Source organism: Mastigoproctus giganteus, chromosome 10, assembly GCF_048544385.1.
Source record: "Mastigoproctus giganteus isolate SK-2022 chromosome 10, ASM4854438v1, whole genome shotgun sequence".
Taxonomy (NCBI): Eukaryota; Metazoa; Arthropoda; class Arachnida; order Uropygi; family Thelyphonidae; genus Mastigoproctus; species Mastigoproctus giganteus.
The window spans coordinates 53,831,264-53,853,673 of NC_143584.1; the positions used below are offsets into that span (position 1 = coordinate 53,831,264).

The window sequence follows — 22,410 nt, forward strand, 5'->3', positions numbered from 1 at the left end:
ATATCACAATTTTGTCCATATCTATCTATGTTTCATAATTGCAATAAAGTCAAATTTTTTAGCCACAGGAGGGACTATAGAGACTGCATCCTGTTCCCAGTGATTATTAAATTCTGTAAGATGTGGGTTTTTTAACATTTTTCATATTCCCTACTGGGTACCAATCGTTTGGTGTCAGGTTTCTCTCTTTGTATGGCTTCATCAATGCCTCCGGTGACCACAGAAGCAGCCCCAAGTCTATCTCTCCAGCTTGAAATTTACAGCAAACCAGTGAATTTTTTAGGCATTTTGCATCCCCAAAATTTTGGCATCCTGTTCGGGGGAACCACTCAAACGTGCCTTAAGCCAGCCCTGGGTGACCAGCTGCAAAGATCTAAATGGCATCCTTACCCTTCTCAGACAACACTCATAAAGGGTCATAAATCATAAATTTAGATGTACAAAAATTTGCCAGAGAGAGACTGATTGTTCAAACAAACTTCCATCTGGTGTTGTGGAAGTGGGTAGCTAAATTAAATTTAAGGAAGAATTAGACAGGTTATTAGAGGATGAACAAATATGTTTTTTTTTTTTTTTTTTGTTTTTTTGGCTGATGATGTATAAGCTTATTTTCTTAACTCATGTGGTACTACTAACACAAATATCACTATAAAAAAACAATTTTTTTTTAAATAGAACAAATTTTTTTTTTTTTTTTTTTTTTTTTTTTTATAATTAGCAGGCTCATACAAACAGTTATCTATTGCAACTGTAAACTTTTCTGGATGCTCATGCCTGGCATGAACCTCCTGAAAAGTTTATGTTAAATGAGTTGGAAAATAAACAGTTTGCAGAAACTGTAAACCCTTTTTCAAACTCTTAGCATAAGTGCCAGGCATGAGCCTCCCAAAATCCTTACAATTGCAATATATAAATGATAACTGCATATATGAGTTCATTAATTATAATTTTTTTTTAGTTTGTTCTGGTTTTTTGTAAATAGCTACAATCCAGGTTGCAGTTGTTGGGACAGGAATGATGAACCTGGTTAACCCAAGTTATATTTTGTTTACATTCTTTCTACTGTGTTTCTAATTTTTTCTACCTTCTGAACTATTAGGTTTCCAAGGAGAATAAAGTTTTCTGCTTTCTTATAATCAACTATATTTCAACTCTTAGCATATATGCTTGAAAAAACTATCTACAAACAGCAGTGCATTTGACTTAAATGACTGTATTTGACTTAAATGTTAAAGCAAGCAAGATTAGTTTTAAAATGTGATAATTCAGAACTTACAGTGTAGTTGTTGTTTCATACACTTAACAAAGTTGCTGAAATGATTTCCATTCTATTCTGCGTGGAGTTTGATTACTATTGATCTATCCAATCATATTGTGTTTCTTGATTGACATCAAAAAACACATACTTTGAGAAGTATGTGTTTGAGAAGCTGTGCATAAGTTCCTATAATTTTGCATAATTTACAACAGCCATCACACAACACCTGATGAATAATGTCCCATCCCCACCCAATTCATCAGACTTTTGAGAATTCTGGAATTTTGAATGGAGGATTAAGATTTTACTTTATATAAAATGTTTTCTGCTTTTATACTCTGGGACAGTCAATAGGCTCAAAAGAGTTCACAAAATAGAAATAATGAGAACAGTATTATATTTTGTAGTATTATACATACTATATTTTATAGTATCATATGAATTCAAACATGCATGCACAGTTCTGTACTGGTTCCCTTACCACTCAGCTGTGGTTGTGCTAAATGTAATTAATGAACATACAAATGTTCATTGGCTTATCCAGTTTTTGCTAAAATCATCCACTGGTTGCACTAAATAATAGTTATTTTAGGCAGTTTTTCTGTTAACCATTAGTATATGATGATAGCAATACATTTGTGTATGATTAGCTAATTTTAAATGTATCCAAATAATCTTTGTTTTATTTTTTATACTGCAGAAACTAAAGATGCCAAACCACAAAAGAAAGGAAAAGAAGTTCCCCCCCGAGTTGTCCAACATCTAAAAAGCCAAATTGTGAAGGATGGAGATCCTGTTATTTTACAGTGCATAGTTAAATGTAGGTGATCAAAAGTAAATTTGATCAGCTACTTTATATAAATATCACATGAAAAATAATACCTACCTCTTTATCTTAAAATACAGTAAATAATTTTTCTTTACCCAAAGGCAAAAAGCATTCACACTGTCTTAACAAATTTGCAGCCACATGCTCGAAACAATATTGCATAACCTTAGTAACCATATACTCTGATGTGGTTCTAGGTGGCTAGAGGAGTTTTCATTTATATTGTAACTATTTTTGGCAGCCAATATACTACCACCACAGTTATCAGTAGGCTGTGCATTCTTTGTGGAAGCATACAGACTGTCTCACACTTGCATCTGCATACATTACCCAGGGTATACAATTAGGAAATATCTTCACCATGCAAAAACTCTCCACCACTTGCTCTCTATGGTAGGGAGCATTGTCAGCCTATGCTCCTAAAAGTTTGATTTGGGTATAAGGATTTCATTCTTGCATCTCAGAAGTCTAAATTCCTCTCCCACCCCTCTCAGATATATTCAAAAACTTGAGACTGTGTCCATTATTTATATTTTATTCAAAGAAACAGTATTACCAGGAGAGTTAATACAATGAAATTCACCAACAAAATAATACACACACAGGTAAATGGCAATGATTTTTATAACAGGGTGTCTAAAATAGTAAAATATGCTCATTCCCCAAGTATTCTCATTCCCCCATTAACTATACAGAAGAAACAGGAAATTGAAATATGTGGACAAGTGGGAGTGAAGACTACCTTACTACACAAACTCTTATGTTACGTAAACAAAGTTATTAGTGTGATTTTAATGTACCTTGCCTTTCTGAGATTAATGAACTTTATCTCATCAGTGTTTATGCTATCAACTTTAAGTCTATTTTTCTGCTCTGTTTAATTTTATTTTGTTTAGATGGAAGAGAAAGGGTTCCACCACTTCAAGCCTCCAATAAGCAAAGTGGTGGTATTGCACCAGTTGATCAGAGTCACCTAGTATTGCCTAATAACACAGAGGCGGCACTCATCCATGCAGTGTGGGCACCACACCTCGACCCCTCCTTATGCTGGTTCACTCCTGGGTGGATACCCACAGTGTGCTTGCACACGGGGGGTATAACCCCCCGTGTGCAAGCACACTGTTCTACCCAGGATTACTAACAGTCCCCCCATCGTGAAGGTGTAAGCAAAGGATTTGGCTGTCACAGACCGTCCAGACTTTGCCGAAATTGGGTCCATTTGAATTGAGTGTCACTCAAATATCAGTTCCATCAGGGTTTCAGACTCCCAGGTAGCAAGTACAGCTTGTCTGGCATATCTGAGAGAATGTCTGGGACAACCTGAAGGACCAAAGAACAGACATAGTTGGATTTGTCATTCTGAATTTTTCATCAAAACTGTTTCATTCAAACAAGGCTGCAAATCGCTAATATTAAGGGAAAGTTGTCCAGGACCTAGAAATATTTCACTACAAACTGTTAGACAGTTTCCTTCTGTATCACTATTCAGCACTCAGTATGAAAGCTGCATATCACTTCACTCTATTATAGAGCTTTCATACTGGTGTTATAAATAATGCTTATATACCATTAACAACAAGAGGGGTAATAAATAAAATTCTAAAAAAACTTGGAGCTGTGATGAACACTAGGATGCAATCATGAATGCCAATTCCCACTTCTGATATAAACAAACATAATGACTAACACAAGGCTATCACATTGTTGTTTTAATGCACATATGCATATAATGCATACTCACAAAGTTATGCATATTAGTGGAATACTGTAATTAGGTGTTAGTTGTGTGATTTTTTTTTTTTTTTTCCCATAAATCATTTATTATACTAGCATAAAAGTTAGTATTAGTATTAGTAACGGCCGCATGGTGCAAGAAAGCCTATGGCTTATGCTGCACCAGCCAAAAAAAAATAAAAAATAAAATAATCTGAACAAAACAATGATAAAAACAAAAAATAAATAAAATAAATAACTAAATAATAATAAATAATAAATAAAAAAATATATATATAAATAAAATAAAATATAAATAAAAAGGAAATTAAACCTATCATCCTATGCGCTTCCCTTACCCGAAGGTACTATCCAGATGACCTTTGAATTTCCCCAAACTGTCGGCCTCTACCACCCATGAAGGCAACTTATTCCAGTAATTTATAACTCGCTGGCTAAAATAAAACTTCCTGCAGTCCAATCTAAACATTTCCCCCCGTAACTTGAATTTATGTCCCCTAGTTCTAGCATCATTTATAATCTTGAAAATTTTGTCCTCATTCATTTTACTGATGCCTCTCAGAGCCTTAAACACCTCAATCAAATCTCCTCTAAGGTGTCTAGTTTCCAAACTCTGCAACCCACATATTCGAAGTCTTTCTTCATAAGGACGCCCTTTTGCCGATCTCACCAGGCGAGTTACCCTTCTTTGCACCCTTTCAAGAAGCTCGATGTCTTTCTTTAGGTGCGGTCTCCATACTTGAACACAGTATTCCAAGTGTGGTCTAACATAAGCCTTATATAATGGGATTATCACGTCCCTATCTCTACTTGCAAAAGTTCGATAGATCATCGATAGGACACCATGGGACTTCCTTGCAACCTGTTTACAATGCTCAGAGAATTTCATGTCTGACCGTATCGTAACACCCAAGTCCCTTTCCTCCAGTACTGGGTTTAGTTGAACTCCACCAAGTGAATAAGTTATTTTGGGATTACTGTTTCCCAGGTGTAATACCTTACACTTTGTTGGATTAAAGCACAGCTGCCATTTTTCTGACCATTCTTGAAGTCTATCTAGGTCTCTCTGAAGAAGCTCAGCTTGACAGTGATCATTAACTACTCTACCAATTTTAACGTCGTCTGCAAATTTAGACATCACGCCCTCTATCCCTTCATCAATGTCGTTTATGAAAATTAAAAACAACAGTGGTCCTAATACTGATCCTTGGGGAACCCCACTTCTTACATCAACCCAATCTGAGGAATAGCCATTTATCACAACCCTCTGCCTCCTGCCCTGAAGCCATCCTTCTATCCATCTAAGGATTTTCCCAGTGATTCCAACCTGTTCCAGCTTATAAAGCAACCGCTCATGTGGGACTGAGTCAAAAGCTTTGCTGAAATCTAAATAAACAATGTCGAAATTATTCCCTAAATCCAGCTCCTGAGTGACCCTTTCGAAATAGCGAACCAGATTTGTTAAACATGATTTTCCCTTTACTAAACCATGCTGAGTATCCTTGAGAATTTCAATTCGATCCAAATGATCCTGAATTCCACCCTTGATCATTGCCTCCATGATTTTCCCTACTACTGAAGTCAGACTGACAGGTCGATAATTTCCAACTTCACTTTTAGAGCCACCCTTATGTATGGGAGATACATTTGCACTTTTCCAATCCAAGGGAATCTCCCCAGAGTCTAGTGATGCTCGCATAATTAGCCTCAATGGTTCAATGCACTCGCTTGCCACCTCTCTTAAGATTATAGGGTATATTCCATCAACTCCAGGAGCCTTACTGGTCTGTAGGCTCGAAAGTTTTTTCATTAAATAATCTCGCGAAATTTCAATATCATTAATTACATATTTTTTAACTTCGCTCCCACAATTTCCCATTGCCACAAAAGGCTTTTCATTTGTAAATATCGATGCAAAATAACTGTTGAGTTCATCTGCAACGGCAGCTGGTGTATTTATTACTATCCCCTTTCCCTTACGTAAAGGTCCGATCTGGTTTGTCCTGCTCTTCTTGGCATTTATATATGTGAAGAATTCTTTATCCCCCCTCTTTGCTCTGTTTGCTAGTGATTTCTCATAAACTGCCTTCGCCTGTCGAACCTTTTCTGTGGCTCTATTACAGATCATCTTGTAGCTGTTATAGGCTTCAGTACTTTTTATTGCTCTGTAACCTTTCCATGCCACCTTTTTCTGCTCAAGTAATGTGGCAACTTCACTATTCATCCAACTTGGAACCCTTCTCGTGGAGTATTTTTTTAATGGTATATACGCATTCAAGGCATCTGTGATTAATGTTTTAAAAGCGTACCACAGTTCAATTGTATTCATTCTCAGCGCGATATCTACCCAGTTAATAGAGGCCATGTAGTACCTTAAGGCATCATAATTTCCTTTTCTGAAATTAAAACCCATTCCTTTGCCTTTTACTTCTGCTACCTCTCTCGTCATCATCCACCGTAGAACTCCGTGATCACTTCCTGCTACTGGTTCCTCTACTGTCAGCCCTGTTATGTCATCTGATTCATGTGTGATGATGAGGTCTAGGATATTCTTTTCTCTAGTACTTTCCCTGACATGTTGATACAAATAACAGTCATCTAGTTGATTTAAAAATTTTGTTCCCCATGTCGAGTTTCCTTCCCATTTACTCCAATCAATTAGAGGCAAATTGAAATCACCCATAATAAGGCATTGATGCTTACTTGCCCATTCCATTTGCATGTAGAATATAATGCATATAATACATATATGCATATAATGCATACTCACAAAGTTATGCATATTAGTGGAATACTGTAATTAGGTGTTAGTCGTGTGATTTTTTTTTTTTTCCCATAAATCATTTATTATACTAGCATAAACGTTAGTGCAATTGCATGATTTCTGTACATGGCCAACTACTTTTGCAGTTATAAATTGGCATCATTAAGTATATCTCATATTGTGAACCTTCACGAGTTACCATGATATTGCAATACCTCGAATAAGTAACGCTTCACCATAGGAGAAGACTAAAAAATAAATAGTTAACTCCCTAAGTAACCTGAGGTTTTAGCCTTAAACTATTCTGTAATCATTTATTACACTTGATATTTTATTTTTTTGAGTTATTTTTTTCCCTAGAATATTAATAAATTTGTATACTACAAGGAATACAAGGTACCACTGATAATACAATTTGATCAGTGATTTTTATTTTTTAGAACATTTAAAATGAAATGTGTTAATTTTACTTTTCACATTTCTATAATAATTTTCTTATTTTATACATTTGTATATTTTTTTTTTTTCACGACAATGAAAAGCTGCATCCAAAGTAGATGTAATATGGCTACATAATGATAAAGAAATTAAATCAAGTGATGATTTCCAGTATAAAAGCGAAGGAGAAACTCATCAACTTATTATAGCTGAAATTTTTCCTGAAGATGGAGGTATATACACCTGTGATGCATATAATGACAGTGGCGAAGTTTTTAGCACATGTACACTAGTAGTGTTAGGTAAGTAAATAATATGCCATAATTGCTACCTTTACAATTTTTTTTACTATTATCATGGCAAAGCTATTTCATAGATATGTCATTAAAACAGATTATGAAAGTGGTCTCTCCCTTTATCATTAAGCTCTACTTTCTATCTTATTATCACAGGAAGTTTGGGTTAATCTTCAATATGGTGAAAGGCATCACCCGGCAAATTTCAAAATAAAAACCTTTTTCACTGAAATGAAAAAAGAAGCATGTATTTTAATGAGCTGATGCTGATAATAAAAATTGGTATGCTACTCGGTAAGGTGATTACTGCCTTAGATATGTTTTGTTTTTAATGGTAGCCCAAACTCAAAAAGCATTGGAACCAGCAGTAGTACAGTAGCTCCATGCATGTTGAAGGGACATTGTTCATAGTGGTCTTTAATTTCTGTAGATTGTTTTTAGGATATCCATATGAAGGAAAGTTGTTCCAAAAAAAAAAAAAAAAAGTGGAACAGCAAATGTTAATTCAGTGAGTTTAGAGTTAAACATGAATCAATGTTGGCTGGTTGAGGTATTTTGAATCAGTATGAAAGAAACAGATGAAACCACAGGTGCAAATTTGCACCAGTACCCATTGAAATATATATAGAAAAGACAAGCAGTTGAAACTGAATATACACCCCCCCCCCCAAACACACACGTGACTGCCAACTTAGTATCTGGAACTGAATCAAGTGACTGTATCAGTAAATTCTCCAATTCCCAACAACTCAAGCAGCAAGGGAACTAGCTGGTTTATATCAGAAACACACACACACACACACACACACGAGACAGTGTAGTAGCTCTAGTTGTAGCACATAAGGAAATTTACTTTATATCAAATCTGGGTGTTTTTGCAAGTGACCATAGGGACAGATTTTTTTCTTGTTGTTTTTGTTTTCAAGAAATAAGCAGGACTGGATTTTAGGATTTGAAGGTGACCAAGTTTTTTTTTTTCTCCAGTGGAGAATTACTTAGCATCATGGTGGATATACAAGAGTTGTAGACTTTGTGCAGAGCAGCCTTTGTCAAACTGCAGGATGTAGTGTACTATCGTCAGCAAAACTATGACATATTTCAGGTCAGTAGAATAAAGCAGTTAAGATATGGAAGGAAAAAGAGTGGGCGAGGGAACAGAACCTCAGGAACTCTGCATTAGCTTGAAAAGCTATAAGACAGCCATCTACAATCTCACAGTGTAAGCAGTAAGAGAGAAAACTGACTAAAAAAATAGTAAGCAAACCATAAAATGAAAGCTTGTTTAAAAGACCTACATGCCAAACATTATCAAAAGCCATAGAAATGTTGAGAGCAATTGCATGAGATTTTTTTAACTGATTTATTGTTTTATTTATACAGCATGTATACAGCTTGACTCACACAGAAACTCCAGAATTTGATTCATCAAAGAGTAAGGCTAAAGGTTTCTGGGAAGTTTTTCATTTGGAGGACACGGTTAGCAAGAAAAAAAACAAATGCTTCAGTGACATCATATCCAGATGTGAGGTTTCAAAAGAAGGCACAAGAGATATAGAAGAAAAGAATATATAGAAATACTTGTATGAAGTTATTTTTCTTACAATATCAGTTTACTGTTAACAATTATTGCGATGATTAACACGAGAAGATACAAATACAATACATCAAAACCCAGCAATATAGATAATGCATTTATTTGTGTATTTTATAAATTGTATATTTAATTCAATATTAGCCCAACAGTAGTCATGCCCCAGTTTGGTACAGCAAGAGTTGTGCTACCCCTTTCAGCTGACTAACTTTGGAAAAGTTTCTGCATGAGTTTTCTTCTTCAGAAAAATATTTGCGAATGGCATATGTCTGGTTCTTTCACACTATTACTCTGTGAAAAACAAAAATATCAATTTAGAAATATGAAGCAACTTTTACTAACTCTGCTTAAAATTAAGAATAATTCAATACAGTCAAAAAATATAAACATGAAGCCATTAGGTACTTTGATTTTAGAGTTGATGAAATCATTCAGTGCATGCATCTGCTTTTTGAGCTTGCCGACAAGCCAGCAAATAATGCTTAACAGTGTTTTCACACTTCATATTCTATTATTTATATATATATATATATAAACACAGGGTGATTCACTACCAGTGCGACAAACTTGCAGGAGGAGTAGGGGGCACAAAGACGAATCGGAATCACATAGCATTGCAGGGTCCGAAATGCCTTTGTCATGCGTTAGAGGACGTTGAACGGGAGGTTGCATGAACAGCGATCCCGCTGGAAGTCAGCATTTGCAAACCATTTCTGTTGAAGAAACCAAGTAGCAAAAGTCCTCCGGAGTGGATAATCCGCAGGCTCCAATGATTGGACGCGTTGCAGATGGTATAAACTCATTTGGTTTGTTGACAGTATCCTCCATACAGTGGATTGGGAAATACCCAATCGTTGGCCTATCGCTCGAGTACTCGTACTGCCTTCTGCAAGACGTAGGACATTCTCCTCATTGTCTGGCGTCCTCGTCGTTCGTTCTCGATTCATGGTACCTTTTGTGAAACAACCAGTCTCACGTAACCTTCTGTGCACATGTGCGAAAATCGTATGATGAGGAGCACGCCTGTGCGGGAAATGTTCCTGGTACAAGCGCAGAGCGGCATGCCTATTACAGACCGCAGCTCCATACACGAGGTGCATGTCGGCCAGTTCAACGTTTGAATACTCGTCCATCCTACTGCCTCGGGAACCGGTTCGCAAATGCTGACTTCCAGCAGGATCGCTGTTCATGCAACCTCCCGTTCAACGTCCTCTACCGCATGACGAAGGCATTTCGGACCCTGCAATGCTATGTGATTCCGATTCGTCTTTGTGCCCCCTACACCTCCTGCAACTTTGTCACACTGGTAGTGAATCAACCTGTATATTAAGAAATAAATAAACAAATGATAAATAAAAGACTTTTTTTTTTCCATCAACCGAAGTGCTCTTCACCAAAATAATTACAAGAATGATTGCAATGAAAGAAAACCTTTCCACAATTTTTATATGTTTCAGATTATTCTGGAAATTACTTAAAATATTCCTCCCAAAGATGAGAAAAGCTTTATTTACAAAGCAGTTTAGAAAGTTTAGAGGCAAATATAACTGGTCTCTTTCCTTGAACTAGAATAGCATGGACATTACTTTATTTTCAATCCATTAGGTTTTTTTTTTTCTTGTTACTTGTAGAAAACAGATTAAAGTAATAATGACACTTCTAAGAATCAGATTAAACTAATAAAGCAGCTTTACTTCTAGGAAATGGATGAACTAGAATAGCAATTGTACAAAAAATGGGGGGGGGGGGGTTGTCACCTAACAGGAGCATAAGCATGCATGTAAGAGTTAAAAAAATTTGGCGCATGGCATGTCTGGTTCTTTCATGCAATTACTCTGTGGAAAACAAAAATTGTCTTGTCTTTCTTCACTGATTAGGCGATCCACCTGTTCCAATCTCAAAGAGGTCTGCCCATCTTTTCTTCGGTCTTCCTCTGTCTCTTTTTCCTTTTGCTCTATAAGTGTAAGCTAATTTAGGGAATCTATTATCTTCCATTCTTTCTACATGTTCTTTCCATCTTTGTCTATATTCTATAATTTTTTCATTAATTGAGTAAATCTTTAATTCTTTTCTAATATTTACATTTGGTATTTTATCTAATTTTGTACGTCCTTTAACATATCTTAAAAGTTTCATTTCTGCAGTTTGTATTCTATTAATGTCTCTTTGTTTCAGTATCCATGTTTCAGAACCGTAAAGAAGTGTTGGTATTGCCATTACTTTGTAAAATTTCAATTGTGTTTCTTTCCTTGTTTTCTTAGCCAGAGTTCTTTTTATTGTTCCACATATATTTTGAAATTTTGCCAATTTCTGATTCATATCTTCTTCGACATCATATGTTATATCACATCCTAGATATTTAAACTATTTTACTTGTTCTAATATTTTATTATCTATAACTATTTTTGTTCTCGCCATATTTTTCCCCTTAAAAGCCATTGTTCTAGTTCTAATTGTTGATATTTTAACTTTATATTCTTCTGTTATTTGATTTAATTTAAATACTGCTCTTTGTAAATTATCTTGAATAATTACTTGATCATCTGCAAATAACAGTGTATTAATCCTATTCTTTGTATTTAAATATATTCCTGTATTAATTTCCTCTTTCCATTTACATATCATATCCTCAATATATAGGTTAAACAACATTGGAAAACAAAAATATTGCTTCAAAAACAACCTGAGTAAAACTAGATCTATATTTAGGAAGGTAAAGAAAGTTGTTCTCGTGAGTCACCTGAGAGGTCCTGCATGGCTATTCCTGGGTTACCAGTTTAGTAACAGTGTAGTTATTTTATTGGTTGGTACAAACTGTAGTTTAAACTATAAATTATACATTAAACTATAAATCAGAAATAAATTATGATAATAACAGAAGTTTTGATTAGTATCATCATCATCAATACAAAATTATAAAGTCTTATTATATACAGTTGTGTCATTGGATATATCTAGGGTAGCTAGTTTTTCAGGGATTAAAAACCAGGACTAAACAAATTCTAGAAGATTTAAAAACAAAATGAGACATAAATGCACTCTGAACAAGAAAAATCAGGACCCATTATTTCAGCACCTAGGACATATTTCCAGAATGCATTTATAAACGACAGGATGCTGTGAATTTAACCTCCTTGGATATTCTGGACACCTTAATATTAGCAAGGCTAACACTATTTCATGAAACAATACATAATTTTATTTTTGATTCAAATAAAATTATTAAATCAGTTACTATAGGAACAAAAACTTCAGGTAGAATTATCATGTTTTATTAAAAACATGAACTACAGGAACACAAAAAACGAATATATATTTTATATTAAAAAATCTGCCAAATCTTGCTTATAAAAAAATGATATTTTTTCCTGTTTTGTTTAGATTTATTGTTTTATAATAAAGTTATAAAATTCCAAGCGAGTCAATCTGCATTCAGTTGACTGCTACATGAACCATTTTCTGTGTCATGACATCCATTTGGTTTTCCACTTCATTCCCATGTATATTCAGTAAAAATATAATTTTTGCACTTGCATGAAATAAAAGAATCAATAAAAAAAAATGCACATTACAGTTTTGAGACATTTGAGTATATGGAAAAGGCCTAGGTTTGAATATCATCTCAACAGGTAGAACTTTTATTAACTTTTTTGCACAGCATGGCCAAATTAGTTAATTGTTGGTAAGCGTCCATGGTATCACCTGAAACTTTTTTTTTTTCATCCAGTCAAAAGCAAACTGACAGAATAAAACATGCCATTAAGATAATAACATGCTGATGCTTTGTATAATTAGCTGTTTTGGTGCTTAAATCATTTTGTTTTGGTCCACCACCATTTTTGGGAATTGTACTATTTGAATAATATTTTTTATGAAAGTTACTCATATTTCTTAGCAGTGCTAAGGAAAATGGGTGAGAAAAACACAGCAGCACTTTATTTTAATTACTAAGTGGAACTCTGTTTGGTTAAAAAAAGAATCAATTTTGAAGATACTGTAGTCAGGACTGAATTAACATGGAATTATGGAAGCCAGTGCATCCAGATGCCAGCTCTCATGGACAGAAAAATACAGTTCTCTTTTTTCATATAGAAAGTGATCTTAGTGCCTGGATGCAAGCAAGCAAGAAATGGCTTGATGCAGTCTCCTGCCTGCAGTGCCACCAGATTCACAATTGCAGAGGTACCCACAGAGTTCAGGGAAGGATCTGGTGATTGGTTCAGTATGGTTGTTAAAGAACACTGCAGAAATTGGATATCTCTTGCAATAATGTTCAAGAATTTGTAGTCTCACCACTGCAGTTTTGCTTATGTTTTCTTTATTTTAAGTGAAAATGATCATTAAGATTACTATATCCTCCAAAAAAAAAAATGTAGTACACACTATGCATTCAACATTTTTCATCAATGGATGACTGCTGAGTTGGCTGGTCAAATAGAGCAGAAAAAGATAACATGGGACAGTTACAGAGCAATGAAAAGTACCAAAACCTACAATAGGTACAAGTTGATCTGCAATAATTCAGATAATAATATATTATCTGTATATAATATATATGTATATAGCACAGGTTCCAATTTCTGTATAAGAGCCACTTGCTAATAAAAAAAAAAAAAAAATTGGCTAAGGTTAAGAAAGCCTGTACGAGAAACGTCGGATAACTTACGCGGAAAATTAGTTTCCCGATACAGCACTCTAGCGCTGCTCGCTCAATAAACAGACGGTAGATGTTATCAGTCTGGAGCAAAGTCGAAAACGATATATTGATTGACAGGTAGGCGTGGCAAATGATGTGCTGATTGGTGCACGAACACAACACACAATAACAATAACAATATCAGAGACGTGGTGTCACACAGATATAAGGGATGCAGAACTGCAATTTGGGGAGTACAACGTCTACAGAAAGGATAGACAGAATAGGAAGGGGGGGAGGGGTTATGCTATTAGTTAAGAAACACATAAAAACCAAGGAAGTGAAGCCAGTCGACATCGCTGGACAGTGCAGTGTTGAGTCAGTTTGGTGTGACATAAGCATTGGGAGATCAAAATTGAGAGTAGGAGTGTGCTATAGGCCTAATGACTCTGATGAGTATAATAAGGAACTGTACAGGGAAATAGAGTGGGCCAGTAAATCAGAGAGTCTTATAATGGGAGATTTTAATTTCCCAGATATTGACTGGAATTTGGGGGCTGGTTACTCGCACACTAGCAGGGCTTTTGTGGATTTATTGGATGATTGTTTTCTACATCAGCATGTTCGGGAGGCAACTAGAGGGAGTAATACTCTTGATTTGATTATCAGCAGTGATTCTTCATGCATTAAGAATCTGCAGATAAATGAACCACTAGGTGGCAGTGATCACAGTGTGCTGAAGTGGGATTTACTGAAAGAGGTAACTACCATTAGGGGTAAAGGGAAGGGTTATTGCTTCCGTAAAGGCGACTACGATGGACTGAGACAGTATTTAAATTCTATACAGTGGGACCAACTGATGATGTTACCAACAGCAAATTCAAAATGGGAAGCATTCAAAGAACTTATCTTGGAAGCCACTAGGCTTTACATACCAACTAAGAAATATTGTTCAAGGTTTAGGCCAAAATGGATGTCAGATGAACTAATGAGGCATATGGCAGAGAAGAAAAATGCATGGGATACTTACAAATTAACACATGACACAGAAGCCTATGATAGATACAAGTTGATATGCAACCAAGTTACAAAGGAGGTTAGGCAGGCGAAGGCAGATTACGAGAAATCCTTGGCAAGGGATGCAAAGAAAAACAGCAAAGAGTTCTTTACTTATGTAAACTCTAGAAGGAAGGGGATGAATCAGATTGGTCCACTTGATATTGATGGGTCAACTGTTGATGATCCTGCTCAGGTAGCTAACAAACTAAATGAATATTTTGCATCGACATTCACACATGAGGAGTTATTCAGCAAGGGGAATGCCAGAGGTGTATTCAACTCTAGCAGTAAGCTACAGAATCTTGAAATAACTGGGAGTAAAGTGGAGGAGAAACTGTTGAAGATAAACACAAGAAAGGCACCCGGGGTGGATGGGATCTATCCAGTTATATTAAAGGAGGCAGCAAAGGAAGTAAGCAAACCCTTAGCCATAATTATGAGAGCTTCCTTGGACTCAGGGGAGGTACCCATAGACTGGAAATGTGCAAATGTGACCCCAATTCACAAAGGAGGATCAAAGGCTGACACAAGTAATTATAGACCTGTGAGCTTAACTTCTGTTCCAGGAAAATTAATGGAGGCACTGGTTAAAGAAGCACTGCAGGATCATTTAGACAAGACTTCAGTTATAGCTCAGACACAGCATGGTTTTGTTAAGGGGAAGTCTTGCCTGACCAACTTGATTGGATACTATGATGCAGTCACAAAAGAACTGGATGCAGGGAATAACTTTGATATTATATACTTGGATCTTAGAAAGGCTTTTGATACTGTTGCACATGGAAGACTGCTACACAAATTGGAGCAGTGTGACATTGGAGGCAAATTGCTGCTATGGATAAAGGGGTGGTTGAGGGGGAGAAGACAGAGAGTGGTAATCAATGGACACTGCTCATCGTGGACTAATGTTATTAGTGGAGTCCCTCAGGGCTCAGTGTTGGGTCCATTATTGTTTTCTGTATTTATAAATGATATTGATGATGGTATATCAAGCTTAATGTCCAAGTTTGCAGATGATACAAAGGTTGGCAGGGTTGTCAAGGACACTACTGACACTATGCTGCTGCAACAGGATCTGGAAAGGTTGAGCAGATGGGCTGAGAGGTGGCAAATGAAGTTTAACCTTGACAAATGTAAAGTACTACACATGGAAACAGCAACCCCAGAGCAACGTATCAACTCTGTGGTACTACACTGACAGTGGTAGAGAATGAAAGGGACTTGGGGGTGATTGTGCAGGCAGATATGAAGTTCTCTGAGGAGTGCAGACGGGCTGCAAGAGTAGCTCATGGAGTATTGTCAATGATATACAGGAATTTTTCCAGCAGGGATAAGGAGGTGATTATTCCATTGTATAAGGCAATGGTCAGGCCACACCTAGAGTACTGTATACAGGTCTGGAGGCCTCATTTCAAGAAGGATGTAGAGCTGCTGGAACGAGTACAGAGAAGGGCAACAAGATTAGTGAATGGAACAAAGGGGTGCTCTTACGAAGAAAGGCTTAAGTTTTGCAAATTACAGTGTCTGGAGACTAGGCACCAGCGAGGTGATCTGATAGAGGTGTATAAAGCCTTGAATGGTTTAAGCATGCTCAATGCTGATGGGATTCTTCCTCTAGCTCAGAAAAATCATCTGAGAGGGCATAAATTCAAATTGAGGAAAGACAGATATAGGATAGACGTGCGGAAATTTGCCTTTAGCCAGCGGGTGGTTGGTTGGTGGAACAGACTGCCATCCCTTGTGGTGGAGGTTGATAGCCTAAATAAGTTTAAGGCTCAGCTGGACAGGTATTTTGAACGAACAGAGGGGTGAAGTGGAAGTGGGGTTTTTTTTTTTTTTTTTTGGCTGATGCTGCATAAGCTTGCTTTCTTGCATAAAATGCCTCTACTAATGCTAAATGCTAACATCGGTTTAGTATCACTTTAGCAGCACTAATGGTAACTTGTCCTAATCGCACATGCCCTAACCTTTTTTTCACCATTACAGTATTTCTTAATGGTGAAAAAAGGTCAGGTTACCTCCATTTGAATCCCATGGGAGCTTGAATCCCTCCTGAAATGGAGGGGGTAACCTCTTTAGAATCATGGGTGGACTAGCACATAAATTGTTTATTAACAAAACATTAATTTTTTATTACTGTACTTTTATTTTTAAAGACACTCGTGTGGATACACACGTATCATAACGTCAATCAGCACCTTAAAAGATTCATCGCTACTATTATCTGTTCACCATTCATTACAAAACTATTATGCACCGTTCTTTACTGGTACGCACGATAGCCTTAGTTGCTGATGCGCCATTAAACTTCCAATAACCAACCTTTACTGGTAAATACACATCATAATGCCAACCAATGAATACACAGTAGCTTGTCGTCTGCCGCACCCACCACCAACCATTTCATCATTTGCCATGCCTACCTGTCAATCAATATATTCTTCTCGATTTCTGCTCCAGACTGATAACACCTACCGTCTGTTTACCGAGTGAGCAGCGCTAGAGTCTGGTGTCGGGAAACTAATTTTCCACGTAAGTTATCTCATGTTTCTCGTCGTTCTCGTGCAGGCTTTCTTTACCTTAGCCAAAAAAGTTTTATAATTCCACAAATAAGGTCAGGGAGACAAAGGTTGCACATGAGAAAGCACTGGCTAAGAGAGAGCAAAGAATGGAGACAAGGACTTTTTCATGTATGTGAATACAACGTAATGACAGTAAACAAGGGTGTGTTGACTGTCATTACAAGTTCCAGCTGTGAATTACAAACTCCAAAAAAGCATAAGTGTTTTGCCATTTTATTTACTTAATGGTCATATTATATCGTATTTTATAAGTAGCTTTACAGTTCTAGTTAAATACGGACAGATATGAAGTTTTCTGAACTGTGTAAACAGGCAGCCAGGATAGCCATGGTGTCCTATCAGTGATTTTTCAAATGTTATCCTGTAGAGATAGGGATGTCATAATTACACTGTATAAGGTAATTGCAAGACCACATTTGGAATATTGTGTTTAAGTATGGAGACTTCATCTGAAAAATGACTTCTACCTTCTCGAAAGGGTCCAAAGACAGGCAACTGGAATAGTGAGATGGTGATTGTATGAGGAAAGACTGATTATGTGGACTACAGAGCTTGGCAGCCAGGCACTTCAGTGGTGACCTAATAAAGGTTTATAAGGTGCTGAGAGGGATTAGTAAAATGAATGAAGGTGGAATTCTCACTGTTATAAAGAATTCCAGACCTAGAGGCCATAAATTCAATTTAAAGAGGTTTAGACTGAATTGTTGGAGGTTTTCTTTTAGCCAGCGAGTCATTGATTTTTTGAACAAATTGCCCTCACAGGTAGTTGAGGCTGACTGTTTGAATAAATATTTCAGGTCAGTTGGATAGTTACCTGTGTGAGTAGAGAAGCATATAATTTGTATTTTCTTATCTACTTAATAAGCATAATATTTGTCATTAACTTTGTGGCTGTCTTTACAAGCTTCTTGACAATAGGACAACTCACTTTTGCTTGTTTTTTGCTTCAAGGAGTACAACTCTGAATGATGCCGCTATAGTTTTGATGTCTTCTCCTCCCTTAACCCACCAGTAGTATTGCATTCCCTGACAGGACTAGCAAAAAATATTTAATTCTGGTGATGCACTAGTCAGCGATTAGTAATTGTTACTTTTTGTACCTTCTTAATGGTATCTTTATTCTTGTATATGCTACTTTCCCCCCTGTTTATACAGTTGTTCCCTTTGCATATGCTGAGTAGGCCTGTGAGGCAACAAAATATCATTTATATGACTCCATTGTGTGCAGCCAAGTATAGTTTGTCGTGTAGTGAAACATGGCTTTTCATTATAATGGCATGTTTTGACTATCCAAAAGCTTCTCAAAGTTCACCACTTGCCTATATGTATCACAGAAAATAAGAGAAATTCTGATAGAGTTTATGGCCAAAAATAGTAAATCAGCTAACCCCAGTTAATTTTCATGTAGTGAAGTCACAGGATCTTTGAGGGGATAAAAAGGATATGAATGGTTTCGTGTTAATATTCATTATATACACAGCAGAATTAATAATGTTTTTTTCGTTAAAATACATTAATTTAAAAATGTTTTTTTATAAATATTGACTTAATTTGTTGTGTTGATATGAAATTACATCAATCTTAATCACCCTCAACATTAATACCTCCACCAACTCAAATTTTCAGGAAAAAAGAGTTAGTAATATAAAATAGAAAGACAAAACAGTTAACCTCTTCCAACTTGAATTACAACTAATATTTTTTCCTCTCATTATAACTAAGGAGTATTTTAGTGGACAAATTTTTAGTACATTTGCAAAATTTTCAATTATTCTTAAAAAATAATGAAATAAAATTAACAAGTATTGCAATTAGCACATTCCAAGCTGAATCCTTTTCCCCCTCCTTCAAATATTAAATTTAAAATCTGGGGCCTATCATGATAGTAATATCACTTGCATTATGTTTACATAAGGTGATACTACTGCCAGGTTAACAACAAAAGTCATTTTGGATTGAATACATTATTTGCACTTGTTCTGGAAAAATTCAGTTGGTTTACTAGACAGTTCAGTGTGCTTTGTTTGAAAATGCCATGAAAGCTTTGAAGGCTTCTTACTGTCACTTGACAGAGTTTCATAACAGAGAATATACAGGGGGTCTAGAGTCAAGCAGATTGCTGGTCCATTAAAATCTCATTTTCAGATGTTCATTGTCATACTTCCTGTTTGATCTTCTTTTTTTGGCTGCTCATGCAAGATCATCACACTCACAGATCCACTTGTCACAGCGTTCCTGTTTACATTTATGTCAGTAGTTGCTATTTATATCTCTTCAATAAACCACTTTTGAGCTAATGATCCATTTTTGTAAACTGGAAATAATAATGCAACACAGTAGTAATGACATATGCAAATTTAATGAACATAAACAATATAGCATGCAAATAACATGAAATTAAAAACTAAACACATTAGTCTGGATGAACTGAACACAAATGCAGCCCAACAGCAAGTAATCCCACTGTGCCAGAGAACAATGGTGGTTTTTAGCAAAAACAGCTGCAGATGTATTTATTATTATTATTTTTTATTTGTTTCATGTCTGATAAAGTTGCCTCAATGCTTTTTCCGCTGAAACCAAATGCCATTAGTGGATCAGTTTGAGAAACAAGACTAAGAATTTTTTTATCCAGCCAGTTGATAATCATTAGAATAGGTTTTCTTGATGGGTATTTGAGGTAGGTAGCCTAGGGAAGTTCAAAGAGCTACTGGATCAGTACCTATGTATAGGAAAAGAGAAAACAAGTACTTTTTTTTATGCATCAAAAACCCTTGGTTTCCTTTCACTGTATCACTAATTCTAACTCTAATTAGTTTAAATACAAATGGGCCTGTGGTACTGGATTCCATGACTTAAAGAAGAAATAATACAGTATATATCCAGTAATTAGAATTTTAATGACAAAGAATGAAGCTTTCAGGGCAAATGGACCCCTTCCTCAGCAAACGTATACAGATTATAACAGAATATGGACATTACAGATAAAAATTTCAATAGATATAAGAGCTGTGCGTGCTCTGATGCATACATGGTGCGAGATTGACACTCATTTACTAGATTGGTGTTCATTGTTGGTACAGGACTGTGTGACCCTAAACGCGATTACAAAGTGATCGACCAATCCCGACAATTTCCGCCTCTGCCTTTGGCTGGAATCGTTGAACATATCATGCAATTCAAAACCTTGAATCACTGCAAGGGCACGAGGCTACACCCTATCTTGGAACCAACAGTCTTGAAGCTTGATAAATGCTGGCAGCAAACCCACACAAGTCCATGTACCAACAATGAACACCAATCTAGTAAATAAGTGTCAATCTCGTGGCCATGAACACATCAGAGCACGCACAGTTCTTATATCTATTGAAATTTTTATCTATAATGTCCATATTCTGTTATAATCTGTATACGTTTGCAGAGGAAGGGGTTCATTTGCCCTGAAAACTTCATTCTTTGTAATTAAAATTCTAATTATTGGATATATATATTATCTCTTCTCTGATTAGTTTATTAAATCATTATGAAAACACCTAGAAAGCACCTAACTAAAGGTGAGCTGTAAAAGCTCAGCTTGCTATGGACAGCTGTTTTCTAATGTCATTAAATAAATATACTGAATCTATTATGTGCAGAATAAATTCTCCTTTTAGCTTTCAAACTGCTTAATTTATATTTCTCATAATGTTATTTTATTATTACTATAATTTTCACATTAAATCCATTTTAATGTGAAAATTACATTATCCAGCAAAATATACTTCAGGTTTGAAAGATACAAAGAGTAACAAATGTTCAGTTTTTAACAATATTACAATTGTCTAGATTTTTTCTTATCATATATGGATGTAATTTTTTCATATTCTAAATATAGTCCCTGGTGAGGAACCTAAAGGACCAGGCTTTTCCATCTTTCCTACCTCTGTGACCATACATGAAGGTCAATCGACAATGTTTAGTGCAACAGTATTAAAAGATGTAAAAAGTGGTAAGCTTTTTAAAATGTTCTTTTTTTTAATCTTTCTTTCTTTCTTTCTTTCTTCTTAATATTTCTTACAATTCAGATCTACTGATTGTGATAGTTTTTTATTGCATCACTGTTCTTTTTTTTTTTTTTAAATTAAAATCAAATTTGTATGTAACTTGATAATAACATCCACATTTATTATCAAGGTTAACTAATATAGAAAGGGAACACATCCCTTTAGAAATAACTGAATAAGGCTAAGATTAAAATTTTCAATACTTGATTTAATAGCAATACAAATTTGAATTTGATTTTTAAAAAAAAAAGTGTGTGGGTGATGCAATGAAACACTAATGAATTAATTAGATTTCTTATCAATTATATTAATATAGTCAAATAAATAATTGACACAATATATCATATTGTATTTTGGTCCATTTGGCTTAAGTGTGGGATGGCACATTCCTTAAGTAGCAAGTGTTGTGACTACATTTATATATCTATATACACACTGAGTGGACAGAAATCATGGATACCTGTCTAGTAACGGGTAGGCCCACCTTTCGCCCGAATAAGGGCAGTCACACGAAGAGCCATTACACCCACACATTCTACAGGTATTTCTAGCCATGCTTGTTGCACCGCTGTCCATAATTCCGTTGAATTCCCCGGTGGAGGATCCAAAGCTCGAATGGACTCTTCCACAGCATCCCAAAGATGCTCAACAGGGTTCATGTCCGGTGAACTGGGAGGCCATTCAATGGTGGTAATGCGGAATGCTCTTCAAACCAAGTTCTAGTTACCACGGCTCTGTGGGACGGTGCACAATCCTTCTGAAAGAGTCCATTGCCCTGTGGGTGCATGATGACCATGAAGGGATACAGATAGCCTGCAAGGATGGACATGTAACCTGGACCGTTCAGAGATGTGTCAAGATGTACCAGAGGTCCCAACGTGTGCCAGTTGAACACACCCCATACCATTACCAACTGTTTACCTGCCTGAACAGTTCCTTGTTGACATGACGGGTGCATAGCTTCATGCGGTTTCCACAAGATATGCACCCTCCTGTCCACTCGAAATAACTGGAAAAGGGACTCATTGGACCCATCTTCAATCATCTAAAGTCCAGTGCCGATGCTCTTTCGCCCAGTTGAGGCACAGAGTCCTGTGCCATGGTGTTAGCAATGGGACTCTAGTGGGTTGGCAGCTCTCATAACCTACTGTGGCTAATGATCACCTGATGGTCTTGGTGG

The 22,410-nt window shown here is 36.1% G+C and overlaps 1 protein-coding gene across 2 annotated transcripts in view; it reads left to right on the forward strand.

The window, feature by feature from the left end:
• LOC150079033 (twitchin-like) overlaps nt 1-22,410 on the forward strand; it is a 2,795,346-nt gene that overhangs the window by 2,748,471 nt on the left and 24,465 nt on the right. For both annotated transcript variants that reach the window (XM_090382361.1, XM_090382360.1), the window contains 3 exons: nt 1,959-2,078; nt 7,128-7,325; nt 21,062-21,175. In XM_090382361.1, coding sequence (XP_090238487.1) covers nt 1,959-2,078; nt 7,128-7,325; nt 21,062-21,175 — 432 coding nt within the window. The remainder of the gene's footprint in view (nt 1-1,958; nt 2,079-7,127; nt 7,326-21,061; nt 21,176-22,410) is intronic.